Here is a 19,657-nt window from a genome sequence, read left to right on the forward strand (position 1 = left end):
TTCTACAATATGTCTTCTTAACATTTGATTTTAATCCTAACCCTATCATTTACCCTAACCTTAAACACACTGCTAACCTTATGCCTAATCCTATCCTTAAATTAAGACCAAAAATACAATTTTTGTTTTCATGATATTTTACAATATATCCAATCCTGACTTTATGGCTGTGCTATCTAGGGGAAACACTCCAAGTGGGGCCAGCGCACGTAGCGATTGGACCGTCTGGATGTCTAACGCTTTTTTTGGGGTGGGGGGGGGTGGGGGGGGGTGGGGGGGTGTAGGAATAAGTGATCCAGCGTTCTCTCCACAGATGCTTGGTCAGTTATATACAGTCATTGGTTTGAAGCAGCTTGCGAATATATCCAATTATTGAAGGGTAAATCAGTGGTTGAACTGTGGAAGGCTGGAATTTATTTTCGTAGTTAGCAACGACACCAGTATCTTAAAGATGAACCGCCGCGTAAATTATCGCTTCATTTTGCTTTTACGCCAACAACTTTACTGATAGGCTACATTTAGCGACACACGGTGTTTTTATTGGATATATGCTATATTTTTTATTTTGAGCTGGATATCGATCTCATAAGGTGATTTGAATACAGCCAACTGCATATACGGCGGACAAGCCCTGCGGCCACTGTAGCATCAACCGTTTGTTGATAAACACGAATCCTTTCTCATACAGGACCACCTCCGGTGCATTGATGCACCCGTTTCAGTGGTTTAACGGTGAGCGTTAATTTTTCTCTCTGATGTTGACCGACATTTTATGTGTTAAATGCGAAGGTCTATTCAAGGGTTATTGGACTATAAAAAAATACTTAATTTATTCTATTTGGTTGATATTTTTAATTTGCCAAGAATGAAGGAGATTGAATACATAAATATTATCTTGCAATACAAGGTATGGTCGTTTTCTTTAATTGTATTAGCCTACAGTTGAATATATTTGTTCCACTATGGCTTTCAAGCGGGATTGGTCAAATTTAAATGGCACTTTTGAAACTGGTAGTCTAGGCTATCAATACATTCTTTATTCACTCAGTCATATTCTATTTATTCAGTGCTCTTGCTATCAACGTTTATTGACTATAGGGGATCCACTCAAACTGGGCTTGACCTGTATTGCCATTTCGATAATTCATCCCTTCATTATTTGTCATGTAATCTCATTGCTTTCTTATTGCTACTTGATGTTCCTTGTTCATGATTCTTACCATCCTCTGCAACTTTCATGTAATCTCATTGATTCTCTTAGAAAGAGCTATGGTGAACTTCAAAGTGGTGTGGTTGGAGAATGAAGATGTTTAGAATTCACAACATTTCTTCATTCTCTTAATGGTCCAGTGTTTGGCTAGTTCAAGTATTTGTACTTTTCGTTTACATTCATTTTGCAGCACTCAAATGTTTTAATTTATAAACTATGAATATAGATTGGAGTGCACATGTTATTCTGAGATATCTTGGACTGAATATCATGCCTAGATCTATAAAATATATGCAGCCACTGTTTGACAAACATGGACATTTGGAAGATGTTTTAAAATCAAATAAACATGTTTCTGATTTAAATGCTCCATCGGGGTGCGGACCAAGACAAGGTATGCCAGACCGTTTGGCCTCCTCTGAATGTCATGCCAAACACTCCTCACAATATCAGTGTTGTTTCCCATGGCCTTGACACAACCTTTCGTGACATTTAGTGATGATTGAATTTGAGGAGGAGAATCTCCACACTCAGCCAATACCAGGATCTATTATTATCTCTTTAGGTCAAAATACAGAGGTGATTTGTATTCCTGGAGAGTTACTGTATATCTCTGTAGCCATAATAACATGACAATGACAAAGGAGCTGGAAGTGGAACCAGACTGGCAATCAGGCAAGTATATCCTCATTCTGTAGGTCAGGAGATTAGAATTCCATGCAACTACAGGAGGCCTACAAAATGTTACCTGCTGTGGCCAGGAATGATAGGATACAGAAAAAACATATGCTATTAAATTGGCTGATACCACATTACACGTATCTACTAGTATTCGGCATCACTAAATGCCATCTATGGCAGTATACAGCTGGTTTAGAAACCCTAACATGCTCCCCAAATGAGAATACTTATGATTGGAGGATTTTTAAGAGCAGGTGCAGAGGGTGGACCTTCAGCAACCCTCATGGCTGGGCTAGATAAGTGGTTGTTTCTAGTGTCTTACATGTACTGTACACAGACTGATCTGCGTGTGCTTCTCATCTTTTATTTTTCTTGAAAGCACAGATGAATGCTTGTGCTCATGTGAGCTGATTAATATTTGATTAAAGCTCTGTTTGTAAAAGGAGGCAGCAGTAAAAGCCTTGTGTGAGTGTAGTCCTCAAACCTCTCCTTAAATCTGCAAAAGTCATTACTACCCAGGTGAGTCACCTTTTATGAAAATGTTACTGGCTCATTGAGAAATCAGCTCAGTTCTAGAATGAGCACATTGGTGCCACAGTTCTAGATTTACAATGTTAGAATAGAGGAGCAGTTCTGGACTGAGAATGTTAGAGCATGGGAAGAGTTTTAGAATGAGACTGTCAGAACAGGAGAACAATTCTAGATTCAGAATATATAACATCAGGAGAACAGTTCTGCATTCAGAATGTTAAAGCAGGGTTCTCTATGCATCATCTGGCTCTGGTGCCATGGCAATGGGGGTCCCTCTGGAGAGTGCCAATATAGGTCATTGGTCATGGGGGGCTCCTCTCAGTCAGTCAGCTAGTGCACACACACACACACACACATACAGAGGCATTCATGTACGACCCACATTTGAGTCTGAGTGCAGAGGCATCACAGGTGATATGTTTCATCAACTGTGAACAGATATGAATACACAGACAAGGACTCTCTTTCTACTTCTCTCTCTCAATGAGACTGTGAAGAGCTTTCTCTCTCCCTTTACCTCTTTTTCTCTCTTTACTTTAGCCCCCCCCATGAAACAACCTCTGACACACACACACACACACACACACACACACACACACACACACACACAGAGAGGGCCATGTCAAAAGGACGTCCTCTTAACAGAGGAATAAGATTGCTGGGTGAGTCACCTTGTGTGTGTGTGTGTGTGTGTGTGTGTGTGTGTGTTCAGAACTAGACCAACCTATAATTATCTTTATCCAGTTTACCACTGTTCTCTATGATTCTCCACTCTCCTTTTGACATGTCCAGATATGATGAGAATGCTATAACCACACAGAAACAGTGTCACGACACCAACCAAAAACAAAGAGACAATCGACCTGGTCTCATTCACGACAGTAACCCTAGTCCACCTAGAGTTCAGCTGTAGAGGAGTGTGTGTGTGTGTGTGTGTGTGTGTGTGTGTGTGTGTGTCACTGGCATATTGCTCTAAAAACGTTGATGACAGTAAATCTCAGTAAGATAAAAAATAATGGTGTTCCAAAATTCCATCTAGACACCGTTGCCCTAGTGCACACAAAAAACAACACGTACCTCGGCCTAAACATCAGCGCCACAGGTAACTTCCACAAAGCTGTGAACGATCTGAGAGACAAGGCAAGAAGAGCCTTCTACGCCATCAAAAGGAACATAAAATTCAACATACCAATTACGATCTGGCAAAAAAATACTTCAATCAGTTATAGAACCCATTGCCCTTTATGGTTGTGAGGTCTGGGGTCCGCTCACCAACCAAGAATTCACAAAATGGGACAAACACCAAATTGAGACTGCATGCAGAATTCTGCAAAAATATCCTCTCTGTACAACGGAAAATACCAAATAATGCATGCAGAGCAAAATTCGGCATATACCCGCTAATGATCAAAATGCAGAAAAGAGCTGTTAAATTCTACAACCACGTAAAATGAAGCGATTCCCAAACTTTCCATAACAAAGCCATCACCTACAGAGAGATGAACCTGGAGAAGAGTCCCCTAAGCAAGCAGGTCATGGGGCTCTGTTCACAAACACAAACAGACCACAGAGCCCCAGGACAACAACACAATTAGACCCAACCAAATCATGAGAAAACAAAAAGATAATTACTTGACACATTGAAAATATATTTTTTTAAAACAGAGCAAACTAGAATGCTATTTGGCCCTAAACAGAGAGTACATAGTGGCAGAATACCTGACCACTGTCACTGGCCCAAACTTAAGGAAAGCTTTGACTATGTTCAGACTCAGTGAGCATAGCCTTGCTATTGAGAAAGGCCGCCTTAGGGAGACCTGGCAATCAAGAGAAGACAGGCTATGTGCACACTGCCCATAAAATGAGGTGGAAACTGAGCTGCACTTCCTAATCTCCTGCCAAATGTATGACCATATTACAGACTCATATTTACCTCAGATTACACAAACCCACAAATAATTAAAAAACAAATCCAATTTTGATAGACTCCCATATCTATTGGGTGAAATACCACAGTGTGCCATCACAGCAGCAATATTTGTGACCTGTTGCCACAAGAAAAGGGCAACCAGTGAAGAACAAACACTATTGTAAATACAACCCATGTTTATTTATTTTCCATTTTGTACTTTAACTATTTGCACATAATATGAGATTTGAAATGTCTTATTTTTTTTGGAACTTTGGTGAGTGTAATGTTTACTGTTCATTTTTATTGTTTATTTCACATTAGTTTTTTATCTACTTCACCTGCTTTGGCAATGTTAACATATGTTTCCAATGCCAATAAAGCCTCTTAAATTGAATTGAGAGAGAGCTTACTTTGTTTTCTTTCGTTGATGAGTTATTATAAATATATCAGAGTTCAATGAATTAACAGTTTGTCTCATGGAATAATATCTCTGATTTAGTTAAAATGCCACCAAAAAATTCTGTGAATTGAAGTGGCTCTAGTTCAAACTTGCAGTAGGGTTCATTTGACCTGGCACACACAAAGACCTATCTCAGTCAGCCTACCCGTGTCTCATTAATTCTCCACAGTCAGCCTTCCTCTCTCCCCCACAGTTCCTCTCCCTGTCCTGGTTCTATCTTACCCCCCTTACTTTAAATTGGTCAGCGACCGACTTGAATGCTTCAGTGATAATGTGGTCTAATAGACACACACACACATACATACAGATGGGCTACAGACAACACACACACACACATGTGGGCGGACTAACCTTCTCTGCATGGAATTCATTGGTGAATATATGCACATAAAAATAGAATCAAATGATCTCATAGAAATAGAACTATGTAGATGCGTGTCTTTGATGTGTAAGTAGCAATTTAGGGGGAACGGCCAGAGCAGTCCCTCAACCCTGCCGTTAACGGGAAAGCACACTACATCCTGAAACAGAAAGGTCTTGGCAGAAGCATTAGTACACTTCTCCGTCCTATTCAACAACTCATGTCCACCAGCCTTGGAATTGGACATTCTGTTTGTCTTCTTGTCCTGTTCTTCTGAGTTGATTTAATTTAAATGCAGTTGACCACCACCTTTCAGGACCTTGTATGTTTTGTCGGAGTATTCCCTTGTTTGTCTTTCTCAATCAAGGCTCCCTGCAGACATCATGCCAATTTTTCCAAACAATGCTGCCAAATAGAGGACTCAATATTGTCCTGAGAAATGTAAACCACTTTAAATTTATATGAAATAAAGGCCCTGATGTGTAAAACAGTTAGACTTTTCTCTGTGTTTGATGAACGAGTGTCTTTGTGGATATTTTGGGAAGGCGTAGAAACATCAAAAGCTACATGACGTCATTCATGTCTTCCAAGACATTGTGCATTGTTTATAAATCAGTTAGTCAGATCTTATCTATATTGTGCTATTAATATGGTTTATTTTATTGCAAAACAAGAAAGGAATTTAAATGAATTGAACAGCTTAAATTGCTTTTTCAACAATGCCATTATGTCTTATTTTCTTTGTTTTATCAAACAATTAGTTCTGTTGTAAGTCTTAGTAATCAGGTTATGCCTTGTATGATGTAGACTAGTTGCCTAGATACCGTTGTGTACCATTGTCTTGGAGCAGAGATGCCATGTTCTTTCATGGAGTGTAGACGCCATGTTCTTCAATAGAGTGGAGATTGCATGGTCTTTCATGGAGCAGCGATGCCATGGTTGTACTTTCTTTGAGAGAGAGTGAGGTATAGACAGAGGTGTGTGTGTGGTGTGTGTGTGCGTGCTTTCGTCTGTATCAGAGGTGGACACAGCTGCAGCACTGGCAACCCTGACCCTCAGCTGTGATGGCAGTGTGTGTGTGTGTGTGTGTGTGTGTGTGTGTGTGTGTGTGTGTGTGTGTGTGTGTGGTGTGTGTGTGTGTGTGTGTGTGTGTGTGTGTGTGTGTGTGTGTGTGTGTGTGTGTGTGTGTGTGTGTGTGTGTGTGTGTGTGTGTGTGTGTGTGTGTGTGTGTGTAGTCTAAACCCTATATTTATTACCTTTTTAACATGCCTCTGTGTTCTCAAAATTGTACTTGTTGCCTCGGCAGGATTAATTCTCAGCACTCTGAGGGTGCTGAATGTGTCAGACTATAACTGTGTGCTTCACCCCCTCTGTAGGGTATTTATTTGTTTCTAACACAGTAGACTGTGTACTTATCATCTGTGGAGGATGCCTCTTTAACACTATACTTGTCCCAATGGTGTTTCTATGGTCATAACACTACACTTGTCCCCTGTGTAGGGTGCTACTATGTTCTAACCACTTTTCTCGTCCCCTGTGTAGGGTGCTTCTGTGGTCTGGGACTGGTCTACTCCAACAAGTCGTGCACCATGCCTCCCATCACCTTCCAGGACCTGCCCCTCAACATCTACATGATCATCTTCGGAACAGGCATCTTCATCTTCATCCTCAGCCTCATCTTCTGCTGTTACTTCATCAGGTGAACTTTGTACAGAGTGGAATAGAATAGTGGGTCAGAGAGCCTGTTGGCTGCAGACGAGGGTAAGAGACATCCACACAGACATGCTGTCAGTGCGGTCCACATGCTCACCTCTGTGATACCTTTTCCTGTTGAGAGAGAGAGAGGTGACATTTCCTTCTGTTGACAATGAACTCCCTGATAAGCTGAGGGGACGACTGTGAGGAAATGAGGTTCGCAGGAAGCTGCCTGCCACAGTGTGAGGACAGACGTCACTAGAGCTAGGGGAGCGGGGTTCAACGTAACACCCTTGAGAACACCAAAACCCGCAGTATATTACTGTACATGTGACTTAAGTGTGTACCGGTATTGTATTTTCTGCATTGTTATATGGTGATAGGCTAAAGTATAGAGTACCAGTCAAAGGTTTGGACACACCTACTCATTCAAGGTTTTTTTTCTTTATTTGTACTATTTTCCACATTGTAGAATAATAGTGAAGACATCAAAACTATGAAATAACACATATGGAATTACGTAGTATTAAACAAATCAAAATATAAACTCAGCTAAAAAAGAAATGTCCCTTTTTCAGGACCCTGTCTTTCAAAGATAATTTATAAAAATCCAAATAACTTCACAGATCTTCATTGTAAAGGGTTTAAACACTGTTTCCCATGCTTGTTCAATGAACCATAAACAATTAATGAACATGCACCTGTGGAACGGTCGTTAAGACACTAACAGCTTACAGACGGTAGGCAACTAAGGTCACAGTTATGAAAAAACACAGTTATGAAAACCACTAAAGAGGCCTTTCTACTGACTCTGAAAAACACCAAAAGAAAGATGCCCAGGGTCCCTGCACATCTGCGTGATCGTGCCTTACGCATGCTGCAAGGAGGCATGAGGACTGCAGATGTGGCCAGGGCATTAAATTGCAATGTCTGTACTGTGAGACGCCTAATACAGCGCTACAGGGAGACGGGACAGACAGCTGATCGTCCTCGCAGTGGCAGACCACGTGTAACAACACCTGCACAGGATCGGTACATCCGAACATCAGACCTGCGGGACAGGTACAGGATGACAACAACAACTGCCCGAGTTACACCAGGAACGCACAATCCCTCCATCAGTGCTCAGACTGCCCGCAATAGGCTGAGAGAGGCTGGACTGAGGGCTTGTAGGCCTGTTGTAAGGCAGGTCCTCACCAGACATCACCGGCAACAACGTCGACTATGGGCACAAACCCACCATCGCTGGACCAGACAGGACTGGCAAAAAGTGCTCTTCACTGTCGAGTCGCGATTTTGTCTCACCAGGGGTGATGGTCGGATTCGCGTTTAACGTTGAAGGAATGAGCATTATACCAAGGTCTGTACTCTGGAGCGGGATCGATTTGGAAGTGGAGGGTCCGTCGTGGTCTTGGGCGGTGTGTCACAGCATCATCAGACTGAGCTTGTTGTCATTGCAGGCAATCTCAACGCTGTGCGTTACAGGGAAGACATCCTCCTCCCTCATGTGGTACCCTTCCTGCAGGCTCATCCTGACGTGACCCTCCAGCATGACAATGCCACCAGCCATACTGCTCGTTCTGTGCATGATTTCCTGCAAGACAGGAATGTCAGTGTTCTGCCATGGCCAGTGAAGAGCCCGGATCTCAATCCCATTGAGCACGTCTGGGACCGGTTGGATCGGAGGGTGAAGGCTAGGGCCATTCCCCCCAGAAATGTCCGGGAACTTGCAGGTGCCTTGGTGGAAGAGTGGGGTAACATCTCATAGCAAGAACTGGCAAATCTGGTGCAGTCCATGAGGAGGAGATGCACTGCAGTACTTAATGCAGCTGGTGGTCACACCAGATACTGACTGTTACTTTTGATTTTGACCCCCCCCCCCCCCATTTGTTCAGGGGCACATTATTCAATTTATGTTAGTCACATGTCGGTGGAACTTGTTCAGTTTATGTCTCAGTTGTTGAATCTTGTTATGTTCATACAAATAATTACACATGTTACGTTTGCTGAAAAGAAACGCCGTTGGCAGTGAGAGGATGTTGAGTTTATTTTATATTTGAGATTATTCAAAGTAGCCAACCTTTGCCTTGATGACAGCTTTGCACGCGCTTGGCATTCTCTCAACCAGCTTCACGAGCTAGTCTCCTGGAATGCATTTGTTACAAGTTAATTTGTGGAATTTCTTTACTTCTTAAAGTGTTTGAGCCAATCAGTTGTGTTGTGACAAAGTAGGGGTGGTATACAGAGGATAGCCCTATTTGGTAAAAGACCAAGTCCATATTATGGCAAGAACAGCTCAAATTAGCAAAGAAAAATGGCAGTCCATCGTTACTTTAAGACATGAAGGTCAGTCAATCCGGAAAATGTCAAGAACTTTGAAAGTTTCTTCAAGTGCAGTCGCAAAAACCATCAAGCGCTACGATGTAACTGGCTCTCATGAGGACCGCCACAGGAAAGGAAGACCCAGAGTTGCCTCTACTACAGAGGATACGTTTATTAGAGTTACCAGCCTCAGAAGTTGCAGTCCAAATAAATGCTTCAGAGTTCATGTAACTACACATCTCAACATCAACTGTTCATTAGAGATTGCGTGAATTAGGCCTTCATGGTCGAATTGCTGCAAAGAAACCCCTACTAAAGGACACCAGTAAGAAGAAGAGACTTGCTTAGGCCAAGAAACACGAGCAATGGACATTAGACTGGTTGAAATCTGTCCTTTGGTCTAATCAGTCCAAATTTGAGATTTTTGGTTCCAACCGCTGTGTCTTTCTGAGACGCAGAGTAAGTGAATGGATGATCTCTGCATGTGTGGTTCCCACTGTGAAGCATGGAGGAGGAGGTGTGATGGTGTGGGGGTGCTTTGCTGGTGACACTGTCAGTGATTTATTTAGAATTCAAGGCACACATAACCAGCATGGCTACCAAAGCATTCTGCAGCGATACGCCATCCAATCTGGTTTGCGTTTAGTGGGACTGTCATTTGTTTTTCAACAGTACAATGACCCAACACACCTCCAGGCTGTGTAAGGGCTATTTGACCAAGGAGAAGAGTGATGGAGTGATGCATCAGATGACCTGGTCTCCACAATCACCCAACCTCAACCCAATTGAGATGGTTTGGGATGAGTTGGACCAAGGAGTGAAGGAAAAGCAGCCAACAAGTGCTCAGCATACAATTGAAATTGGAAGTTTACATACACCTTAGCCAAATACATTTAAACTCATTTTTTTCACAATTCCTGACATTTAATCTTAGTAAAAATGTCCTGTCTTAGGTCAATTAGGATTACCACTTTATTTTAAGAATGTGAAATGTCAGAATAATAGTAGAGAGAGTGATTTATTTCAGCTTTTATTTCTTTCATCACATTCCCAGTGAGTCAGAAGTTTACATTCACTCAATTAGTATTTGGTAGCATTGCCTTTAAATTGTTTAGCTTGGGTCAAACGTTTCATGTAGCGTTCCACAAACTTCCCACAATAAGTTGGATGAATTTTGGCCCATTCCTCCTGACAGAGCTGGTGAAACTGAGTCAGGTTTGTAGGCCTCCTTGCTTGCACATGCTTTTTCAGTCCTGCCCACAAATCTTCTATGGGATTGAGGTCAGGGCTTTGTGATGGACACTCCAATACCTTGACTTTGTTGTCCTTAAGCCATTTTGCTAAAACTTTGGAAGTATGCTTGGGGTCATTGTCCATTTGGAAGATCCATTTGCGACCAAGCTTTAACTTCCTGACTGATGTCTTGAGATGTTGCTTCAATATATCCATAAACCGCTTCCAGACTAATCTCAGATAGACATGGTATTTCATTTCACTTTGTGTATGCTTGTAAATCATTTATTGTTCTATATTCATCAGAGTAGAAAGCGAGGGAGAGAGAGTAGTCAATAGAGAAGTGGGGATATTGTCATTGTTCTGACAACTCTGTTAATATTTGTTCAGCAAGTGTGAAAGATGAACTGTTTAATTAACTGCCATTTTTTAATATGAACTCTTAAGAATGCACATTGGGTATGTGATTCTCTGTATGGCCAAGTAAATATTTACCTGTAGATAATGAATCACATTGTCAAAGCCAAATTGTTACACACACACACACATACACAAAATGAGTGCACTGCGCTTCCCAGGCCCCTAAATAATTTTCCAACTCAAACAATGGAGAGCAGATCTTTATCACTTCACTAACTGTGTCTCTTATTTTTAGGGACCTTGCTATGGCATTTTTTTTTTACACTTGTGTTTCCGTGAGTTTGCGTGCATGCATTTAATCTGCCCCAAAATGACAGGACATTTGTATATAGCCCAGCCAAGCATTATAGTTGTTGTTTTGATCAATTTAGTGTTGTTGATGACTGATAACATTGCTCCATGTAGAACAATGTGAGGATATTTGCTTTATATACATGGAGTTTTCCCAGGCCTTAAAGAATGTAGTGAGCTGGGTAGACACGTGCACACGGTACAGTGAAATGGTTGCTTGCTAACTCCTCAACAATGGAGTACAATAACAATATCAATCAAGAAAAACAGTCCAAATACTGAAGTAAAAAAGTAACAAGTAGTAACAAAAAGTACAAAGAAACTAGTATGTACACCAGTGGCGGTCGGTGCTGTTTAAGATGAGGGAGGATGATTCTTTTTTTTATGAGCATGGCCTTATTTCTATTACAGCATATTGGATGACTGTCATTCATATTCCATTCAATGTAACATCGATAGCTTTAGGTTTCTACATGATACTCTAATTTTCCCTGTACCCATCATGAGGTTGCAACAACCTAGCCTATGAATGAACGTTTACAACGTAGGTGCACAGGTGGAGATCATTTTGAGTAATCAAGGTAAGAGACCTTGACACATTAAACACCGCGTTGAACACTCTTGCCTGCATCTAGCAGATCTAGGGTGTAATCATTAGTCCAACAGTTGCAAACTAGAGTTTCTATTGGACAAATTCAGGTATGTTTATCCCCGTTTCATTCCGTTTAAGAAATGTTTTTGAATAGAATCCCCTGATCACATGCAAACCCAGTTCACTTTCATAACCGCCACAAAAAACAGGATGACCAATTTACTCCTTGTATATGTAATTCCTTCTCGCAACTATCTACGCGCTCTCACCTTTTCCCTTCTCTTGTGGACTTCACTGCACAACACATCAGCTGTCTGTGACCAGGCGAAAAAACGCTTTCCAAGCCAAACCTTCATGTCATGACTGCTAACCACTACACACAGCCTACATCATTGTCATAGTCTACATAGCTACTAGAACTAACACATTGGTAAACCAGCTACAATCATGCAGTACAGTCAGCAAGCAGTTTACACCGGCAGGCCACAGTGGCAATAAATACCTTGACTTGGAGAAGTTCCAGTGTTGGATAGCCATAGCCAGCTAGCTAGCATAGCATCCCTCTTTGATTGAGCCGCGTGTTTGAGTAGCCTAAACTAGCAAGCTAAATTGTGAAAGTAAAAAAATAAAAATACAACCAAATATACTGTAACTATCTTTTTTCTTTCTCTCGCTTCTTTTTAATTTTGGAAGAAACTTTCAAACTTTTTCTTTCTCTCTTTTTGAGTCAACTACTCACCACATTTTATGCACTGCAGTGCTAGCTATCTGTAGTTTATGCTTTCAGTACTAGTTGTCATAATTACTCTGTAAGTCTATGGAAGGGGATGAGAACCATGAGAGTGGCGCAATGAACTAACATGTTATCCACCCGTGTTGTCCTAGGTTTGTATTGAAGTCAGAGGAGGACAGATAGCTGTCCTCCTGTTACACCATGGTGCTACCCCACAGAGTGCTGCTGAGGCTACTGTAGACCTTCATTGCAACACAGTGTGTTTTAATCAATTATTTGGTGATGTGAATATATTTAGTATAATTGTATCTAAAAAGTAAACTTTTTTTTAATTTTTATTGTTTCACAATTTTTATGAAATTCACTGAGGAGGATGGTCCATCCCTTCCTTCACTGATAATATACAGTATGATTGATTTATCAAAATGAAGACTATTTTCTACAAGTAAAGTCAAGGCTACATTCACTGATACCCGTACCACCATTTGATACAATTGTAAATCATTTTCATCTGAAGGTGTACTACCTTTACTGCTCTGACCAATAAAAGTACAGTGATTGATTTGATTTCTGGGTTTCTTGGGGGACTGGGACCGCTTGCAAAAACATACTCTTACCAATGACATACAGTAGGTCATCTCTAATGGTTGTACTTTGTGTGTTTGTTCACCTACAGTAAACTAAGACACCAAGCCCAGAGCGATAGGTTTGGCTACAGAGAGGTGGTTTTAAAAGGAGATCCTAAGAAGTTGAATCTCCATGGGGTAAGAATACAATCTACTTTACGTTACTGATTGTGAATATTTACAATGTCTGTCAATCTTAGTAACAATATCTGATGCCACCTCGCCTCTCTCTCTCTCTCTGCCTCAATCTTTCCCCTCTTTTGTCTCCTCTTTCTTCCCATTGCGCCACTCTCGTTCTCGCTCCCTCAACATATCCTTCCCTGTGTCTCCTCTGGTCGTGTTCCTGTCTCTGTCACTCTTACAGCAGACATGTGCTGTTTGCCTGGAAGACTTCAAAGTCAAAGATGAGCTGGGAGTGTTGCCATGCCAACATGCCTTTCACAGGAAGTGAGTACCATATTAGGAGGAAGGAGGTCACCGCCATTCATTTCAGTCAGCACACAGTTTTTGAATGGAGAGATTTGTCACTGACATACCCACAGTTATGAAATGTTTCCAGGTCACAGGAAGACAATACTTGCCTGACTAGAGAGGCACCTCTTGGTAAACACTGAATCCCATTTGAAGCCCTTTAATGTGCAACATTGTTTTTCTTTTTTTAGATTCTCTCTCGCTCTGGAATTCCCTTTGTCATGATCCGTTACTACCTTTGATGTCATCAATTAGACATAATTGGACTTAATATTACAGATGTTTCCTTTGTGATAATAATTTTGGAGGGTACTTATATTTGTCCCCCCCTGCCAAAAAAGTGCATATCACAACTCTCCCTGAGACATCCTTCAGAGAGTGGGGTCAGGGCCAGGTTAGGAACTGCCAGATGCATCATAATAACTGCCAGATGCGTCATAATAACTGCCAGATGCGTCATAATAACTGCCAGATGAGTCATAATAACTGCCAGATGCGTCATAATAACTGCCAGATGCGTCATAATAACTGCCAGATGCGTCATAATAACTGCCAGATGCGTCATAATAACTGCCAGATGCCTCATAATAACTGCCAGATGCGTCATAATAACTGCCAGATGCCTCATAATAACTGCCAGATGCCTCATAATAACTGCCAGATGCCCAGAAGTAAAGCCAAATTTGAAATGTAATGTTTTTTTGTTGTCATTTAGCCACTCTTATCCAGAGCAATTAGGGTTAAGTGCCTTGCTTAAGGGCACATTGACAGATTTTTCACCTAGTCAGTTTGGTGATTTGAACCGGCGACCTTTCGGTTACTTAACCACTATGCTACCTGCATTGAATACATGGAGCAGGGTGGGATAAAATCGCATTAAAACACAATTTAAATGTATTTTTTCGGAAGGGCAATGATCACCATTCATGTACTACATTAAATATATACAACAGATGGTATAGGGGAGCAATTTCATAGTATGCTTATCTCTGTATGTTCCTAGGGACCAGGGTCTGCAATCATTTTTCTCCATGTCGGCTTATGGATTCAAACTAGCAACTTTGTGGTTACTGGCCTAACTAACGCTCTAATCGCTAGGCTATCTGTTGCTCTAAATGTCAACAATTACACTGAATTTGACAGATTCAGCCTTTGTGATGTCATCAATTATACTGAATTTTACAGGTGTATCCTTTGTGATGTCAAAAATTACAGTTACTTGGAATGTTTAGCAAATTATACAATTTCTGTGTGTTTCTTAGGTGTCTGGTGAAATGGCTGGAGGTGCGCTGTGTGTGCCCCATGTGCAACAAAACCATTGCAGGACCCCCAGAACAGCGCAACAGCATAGGAACACTACTGGACGAACTTGTGTAACCTAACAACCAGTACGGAGTGGGCACTGTGAGCTGGTGTAACCTAGCAACCAACAGAAAGTGACCGCTATTGTCTGGTGTATCCTAGAAACCACCCACAGATGACTGTGAAATGGTGTAACCTAACTACCACTTGGAGAGGACTGTGAGAGCTTCTGTTACCTAGCAACCAACACAGAGCTGCATACATGAGTCTACACCACAGACAGTCTCCAGCTACCCACACTTCACCCCGTCACTCTTTCTCTTTGTCTTTCTCCCCCTTTTTCTCTCACTAGCCTTCTCTGTTCTTTCTGTCACGCTCTCTATTTCTGTCTTTCTTCTGTTGTCTCTTTGATCTCTCTCTCTCTCTCTGACACTCATTTTCTCACCTTCTCTCTTTTCCTCTCTTTCTGTCTTTTACTTCCTCAGAGGTGAGTTCTGATTCCAAAGTCAGCAAGAGGGAAGAGCTCCAGACAGTTGGAGAGTGGAGGCAGTTGATTTGAATGTGTAAAGACAAGAGTGGAACTTTAAGAACCATGGTGTTGAGAAAATACAAAGTGATGTTCTATGGGCATGTGTGTGTCGTGTGTGTGTGTGTTGTCGCACAGAGGAGTCTCTTTGGGTTTGTCACTTGTTATATTTCTTTTTTTGTTTATAACATGTTTGTTTTCTATTGTTGTACATGGACCAAGGCAATGTGAGCGATGTGCATCACCCTCTCACCACAACATTTTTGTTCTTGGCTGAAAGGTGTTTGTTTTTGATATATTGCACTCTGACACTCTGTGTTTTATATACCTCCTGCCAACCAATGTGTGTATCGCACTGCACAGGTGGTTTAGTGAAACATGCTCACATGTTTATAACCTTGCCTGACACCTGAAGACTCGTTTTAGCTCCCAGAATTATTGCCTAGGCTTTAGCTCAGTAGACTATTGTGGTTCTGAAATGTGGAGACAGCCTGAATTTGATACCTAGCCAATCACATTAATAGATTGAGGTATCTAAGAAGTCAAAGGCAATACACCTGCTGTTTTCTGTCGTATTACTGGTGCAGTATACCTGTGACATTACTTTTATAAAGCAAAGGGTTCTTCGCAAGTTACAGTAGTTTAGAGTTTCAATGTTGTGTGATTATTTCTCCACAACTCCATCCGATGGAATATAGCATATGTCATTTTTCTCAGTATGTAATTCTCTTTCTCTTTGAAGAATATGCTTTCAATTTTTTTTACGTGATGTTTAATGGCTCCTTTTCGCACATCTCTGTGAAATAATCTGTATTTTAAAACTGTTTTACCAGTCGAACACAAACCAAGTAAGCACTGCTTAAATTGAGCACTACTCCTCCCTATGCAACTGGGTCCTGGACTTCCTGACGGGCCGCCCCCAGGTGGAGAAAGTGGGCAACATTACCTCCTCAACACTGATCCTCAACACGGAGGCCCCACAAGGGTGTGTCCTCAGTCCCCTCCTGTATTCCCTGTATACCCATGACTGCGTGGCCTCAGACAGTTCCAACTCCATCATCAAGTTTGCTGACGACATGACAGTAGTAGGCCTGATCAACAACAACGACGAGACAGCCTACAGGAAGGAGGTAGGCACTCTGACGGCATGGTGCCAGGTAAACAACCCCTCCCTCGACGTTAGCAAAACAAAGAAGCTGATTGTGGACTTCAGGAGGAACCAGGCTGTCCTCATCAATGGGGCCGCCGTGGAAACGGTCAATAACTTAAAATTCCTTGGCGTTCACATCTCAGAGAAGCTGAAATGACCTAACCACATGGACAAGGTAGTGAAGACGGCACTACAGCAACTCTTCAACCTCAGGATGCTGATGAAATTCAGCCTGTCCTCGAGGGCCCTCACAGTGTTCTACAGGAGCACCATCGAGAGCATGTTGTTGGGCTGCATCACAGCCTGGTACGACAACTCCACCGCCGCAGCCCGCAAGGCTCTTCAGAGGGTGTACATGCAGCCAAACTGCCCTACAGGACACCTACAACACCAGGTGTCGCAGGAAGCCAAGAAGATCCTCAGGGACCCCAGACACCAAACCATGACCTGTCCACCCCGCTTCAATCACTCAGACATTGCAGTACAGAAGCATCATGGCAAAAACTGAAAGACTGGCCAATAGTTTCTACCCTCAGACCATCAGGCTGCTGAATAGCCACCACTAGTCAGCTACCAGACCCCCCATCCCACCCGAACAGACTTTTATTCTGCCCCCACACCAATGGCATTTTATCACTGTTGCTGTTGTTAATATGTATATTTGAATTGTATTAAAATGTTGATTGTTTTTATTGTGCTCAATGGTCATGCGGCTGCTCCCCCTATGGTCATTCCACCCCAGCCCCTCAACAGTCTCTACCTCCACCCCAATGGACATTTATTTATTCATCACTGCTACACTTATTATGATGTGTATATAGTGCTATTTATATTGTTGTTATTTCTATTTCATTATTTTATTTCACTAGTCCTGCATGTTGGCGCTCGAAGACTTTCACTGTACCCTGCAATCCCACCTGCAAACCCACCTGCAAACCCACCTACAACCCTGTACATGTGACTATTAAACACCCTGAATCTCTACCACTACCCTGGTCTCTGTATTTTATCTGTAGTGGGGAAATTCAGAAAGTATTCAGACTCCTTCCCTTTTTCCACATTTTGTTACGTTACAGCCTTATTCTAAAATTGATTAAATTACATTCTTACTCATCAATCTACACACAATGCCCCATAATGATAAAGTGGAAACAGTTTTTATTTTATTTTAGCAAATGTATTAAAAATAAGAAACAGAAATACCTTTATTTAACTAAGTATTCAGACACTGCTATGAGATTAGAAATTGAGCTCAGGTGCGTCCTGTTTCCATTGATCATCCTTGAGATGTTTCTACAACTTGATTGGCATCCACCTGTGGTAAATTCAATTGATTGGACATGATTTGGAAAGGCACACACCTGTCTATATAAGGTCCCACAGTTGACAGTGCACGTCAAAGCAAAAACCAAGGTCAAAGGAATTGTCCTAGAAGTCCGAGACAGGATTGTGTCAAGGCACAGATCTGGGGAAGGGCACCATTTTTTTTGTAGCATTGATTGTTTTTATTTATTTAACTAGGCAAGTCAGTTAAGAAGAAATTCTTATTTACAATGCCTATCCCAGATGACACTGGGCCAATTGTGCACCAACCTAAAGGACTCCCAAGCACGGCCGGTTGTGATACTGCCTGGGATTGAACTCAGGTTTGTAGTGACAGCTCTAGCACTGTGATGGAGTGCCTTAGACCGCTGCACCACTCAGGATCCTAAAGATCCCAAGAACACAGTGGCCTCCATCATTCAGTTATTGGTCTCCCAGGATTGAACCTGGGTCTGTAGTGACATCTCTATCACTGTGATGGAGTGCCTTAGAGAGCGGCACCACTCAGTGGCCTCCATCATTCTTTTCACCCCATTTTCTCCTCAATTTCATGGTACCAAATTGGTAGTTACAGTCTTGTCTCATTGCTGCAACTCCCATACAGACTCTGGAGAGGCGAAGCTTGAGAGCCGTGCGTCCTCCGAAATACAACACAACACAACACAACACAAGCCACACTGCTTCTTGACACAATGACCTCTTAACCCAGAAGCCAGCCGCACGGAGGAAACACTGTGCACCTGGCGACTGTGTCAGCGTGCACTGCGCCCGGCCCACCACAGGAGTCGCTAGTGCACGATGGGACAAGGCCATCTCTGCAGGACAAACCCTCCCCTAACCCGGATGACGCTGGGCCAATTGTGCGCCACCCCATGGGTCTCCCGGTCGCGGCTGGCTGTGACAGAGCCTGGACTCAAACTCAGAATCTCTAGTGGCACAGCTAGCACTGCGATGCAGTGCCTTAGACTGCTGCGCCACTCGGGAGGCCCTCCATCATTCTTAAATTGAAGAAGTTTGGAACCACCAATACTCTTCCTTGAGCTGGCTGATCGGCCAAACCGAGCAATCGGGGGAGAAGGGCCTTAGTCAGGGAGGTGACCAAGAACCCGATGGTCACTGACACAGTTCCTCTGTGGAGATGGGAGAACCTTCCAGAAGGACAACCATCTCTGCAGCACTCCAGCAATCAGGGCTTTATGGTAGAGTGGCCAGACGGAAGCCACTCCTCAGTAAAAGGCACACAACAGCCCGCTTGGAGTTTGCCAAAAGGCACCTAAAGGACTCTCAGGACATGAGAAACAAGATTCTTAGGTCTGATGAAGCCAAGCTTGAACTCTTCGGCCTGAATGCCGAGCGTCACGTCTGGAGGAAACCTGGTACCATCCCTACGGGGAAGCATGGTGGGGGGATGTTCTTCAGTGGCAGGGACTGGAAGACTAGTCAGGATCAAGGGAAAGGTAAATGGAGCAAAGTACAGAGAGATCCTTGATGAAAACCTGCTCCAGAGTGTTCGGAACCTCAGAATGGGGCGAAGGTTCACCTTCCAACAGGACAATGACCCTAAGCACACAGCCAAGACAATGCATGAGTGGCTTCGGGACAAGTCTCTGAATGTCCTTGAGTGGCCCAGCCAGATCCCGGACTTGATCCCAATCTAACATCTCTGGAGAGACCTGAAAATAGCTTTCCATCGAACCTGGAAGAGCTTGAGAGGATCTGCAAGAGAAGAATGTGAGAAACTCCCCAAATACAGATGTGCCAAGCTTGTAGCATCATACCCAAGAAGGCTCGAGGCTGTAATCACTGCCAAAGGTGCTT

At 42.6% G+C, this 19,657-nt stretch overlaps 1 protein-coding gene across 1 annotated transcript; it reads left to right on the forward strand.

Annotated features, from left to right (window-relative positions):
• Nucleotides 1–272: 272 nt before the first annotated feature.
• rnf122 (ring finger protein 122) lies at nt 273–17,506 on the forward strand. Its single transcript, XM_082966414.1, has 5 exons — nt 273–732; nt 6,698–6,854; nt 13,118–13,205; nt 13,432–13,514; nt 14,801–17,506. The coding sequence occupies exons 1-5, from the start codon at nt 708–710 to the stop codon at nt 14,913–14,915; spliced, it is 468 nt and encodes a 155-aa protein (XP_082822540.1). The 5' UTR covers nt 273–707; the 3' UTR covers nt 14,916–17,506.
• Nucleotides 17,507–19,657: the final 2,151 nt, after the last annotated feature.

This window comes from Salmo salar, chromosome 20, assembly GCF_965601325.2.
Source record: "Salmo salar chromosome 20, fSalSal1, whole genome shotgun sequence".
Taxonomy (NCBI): domain Eukaryota; kingdom Metazoa; phylum Chordata; class Actinopteri; order Salmoniformes; family Salmonidae; genus Salmo; species Salmo salar.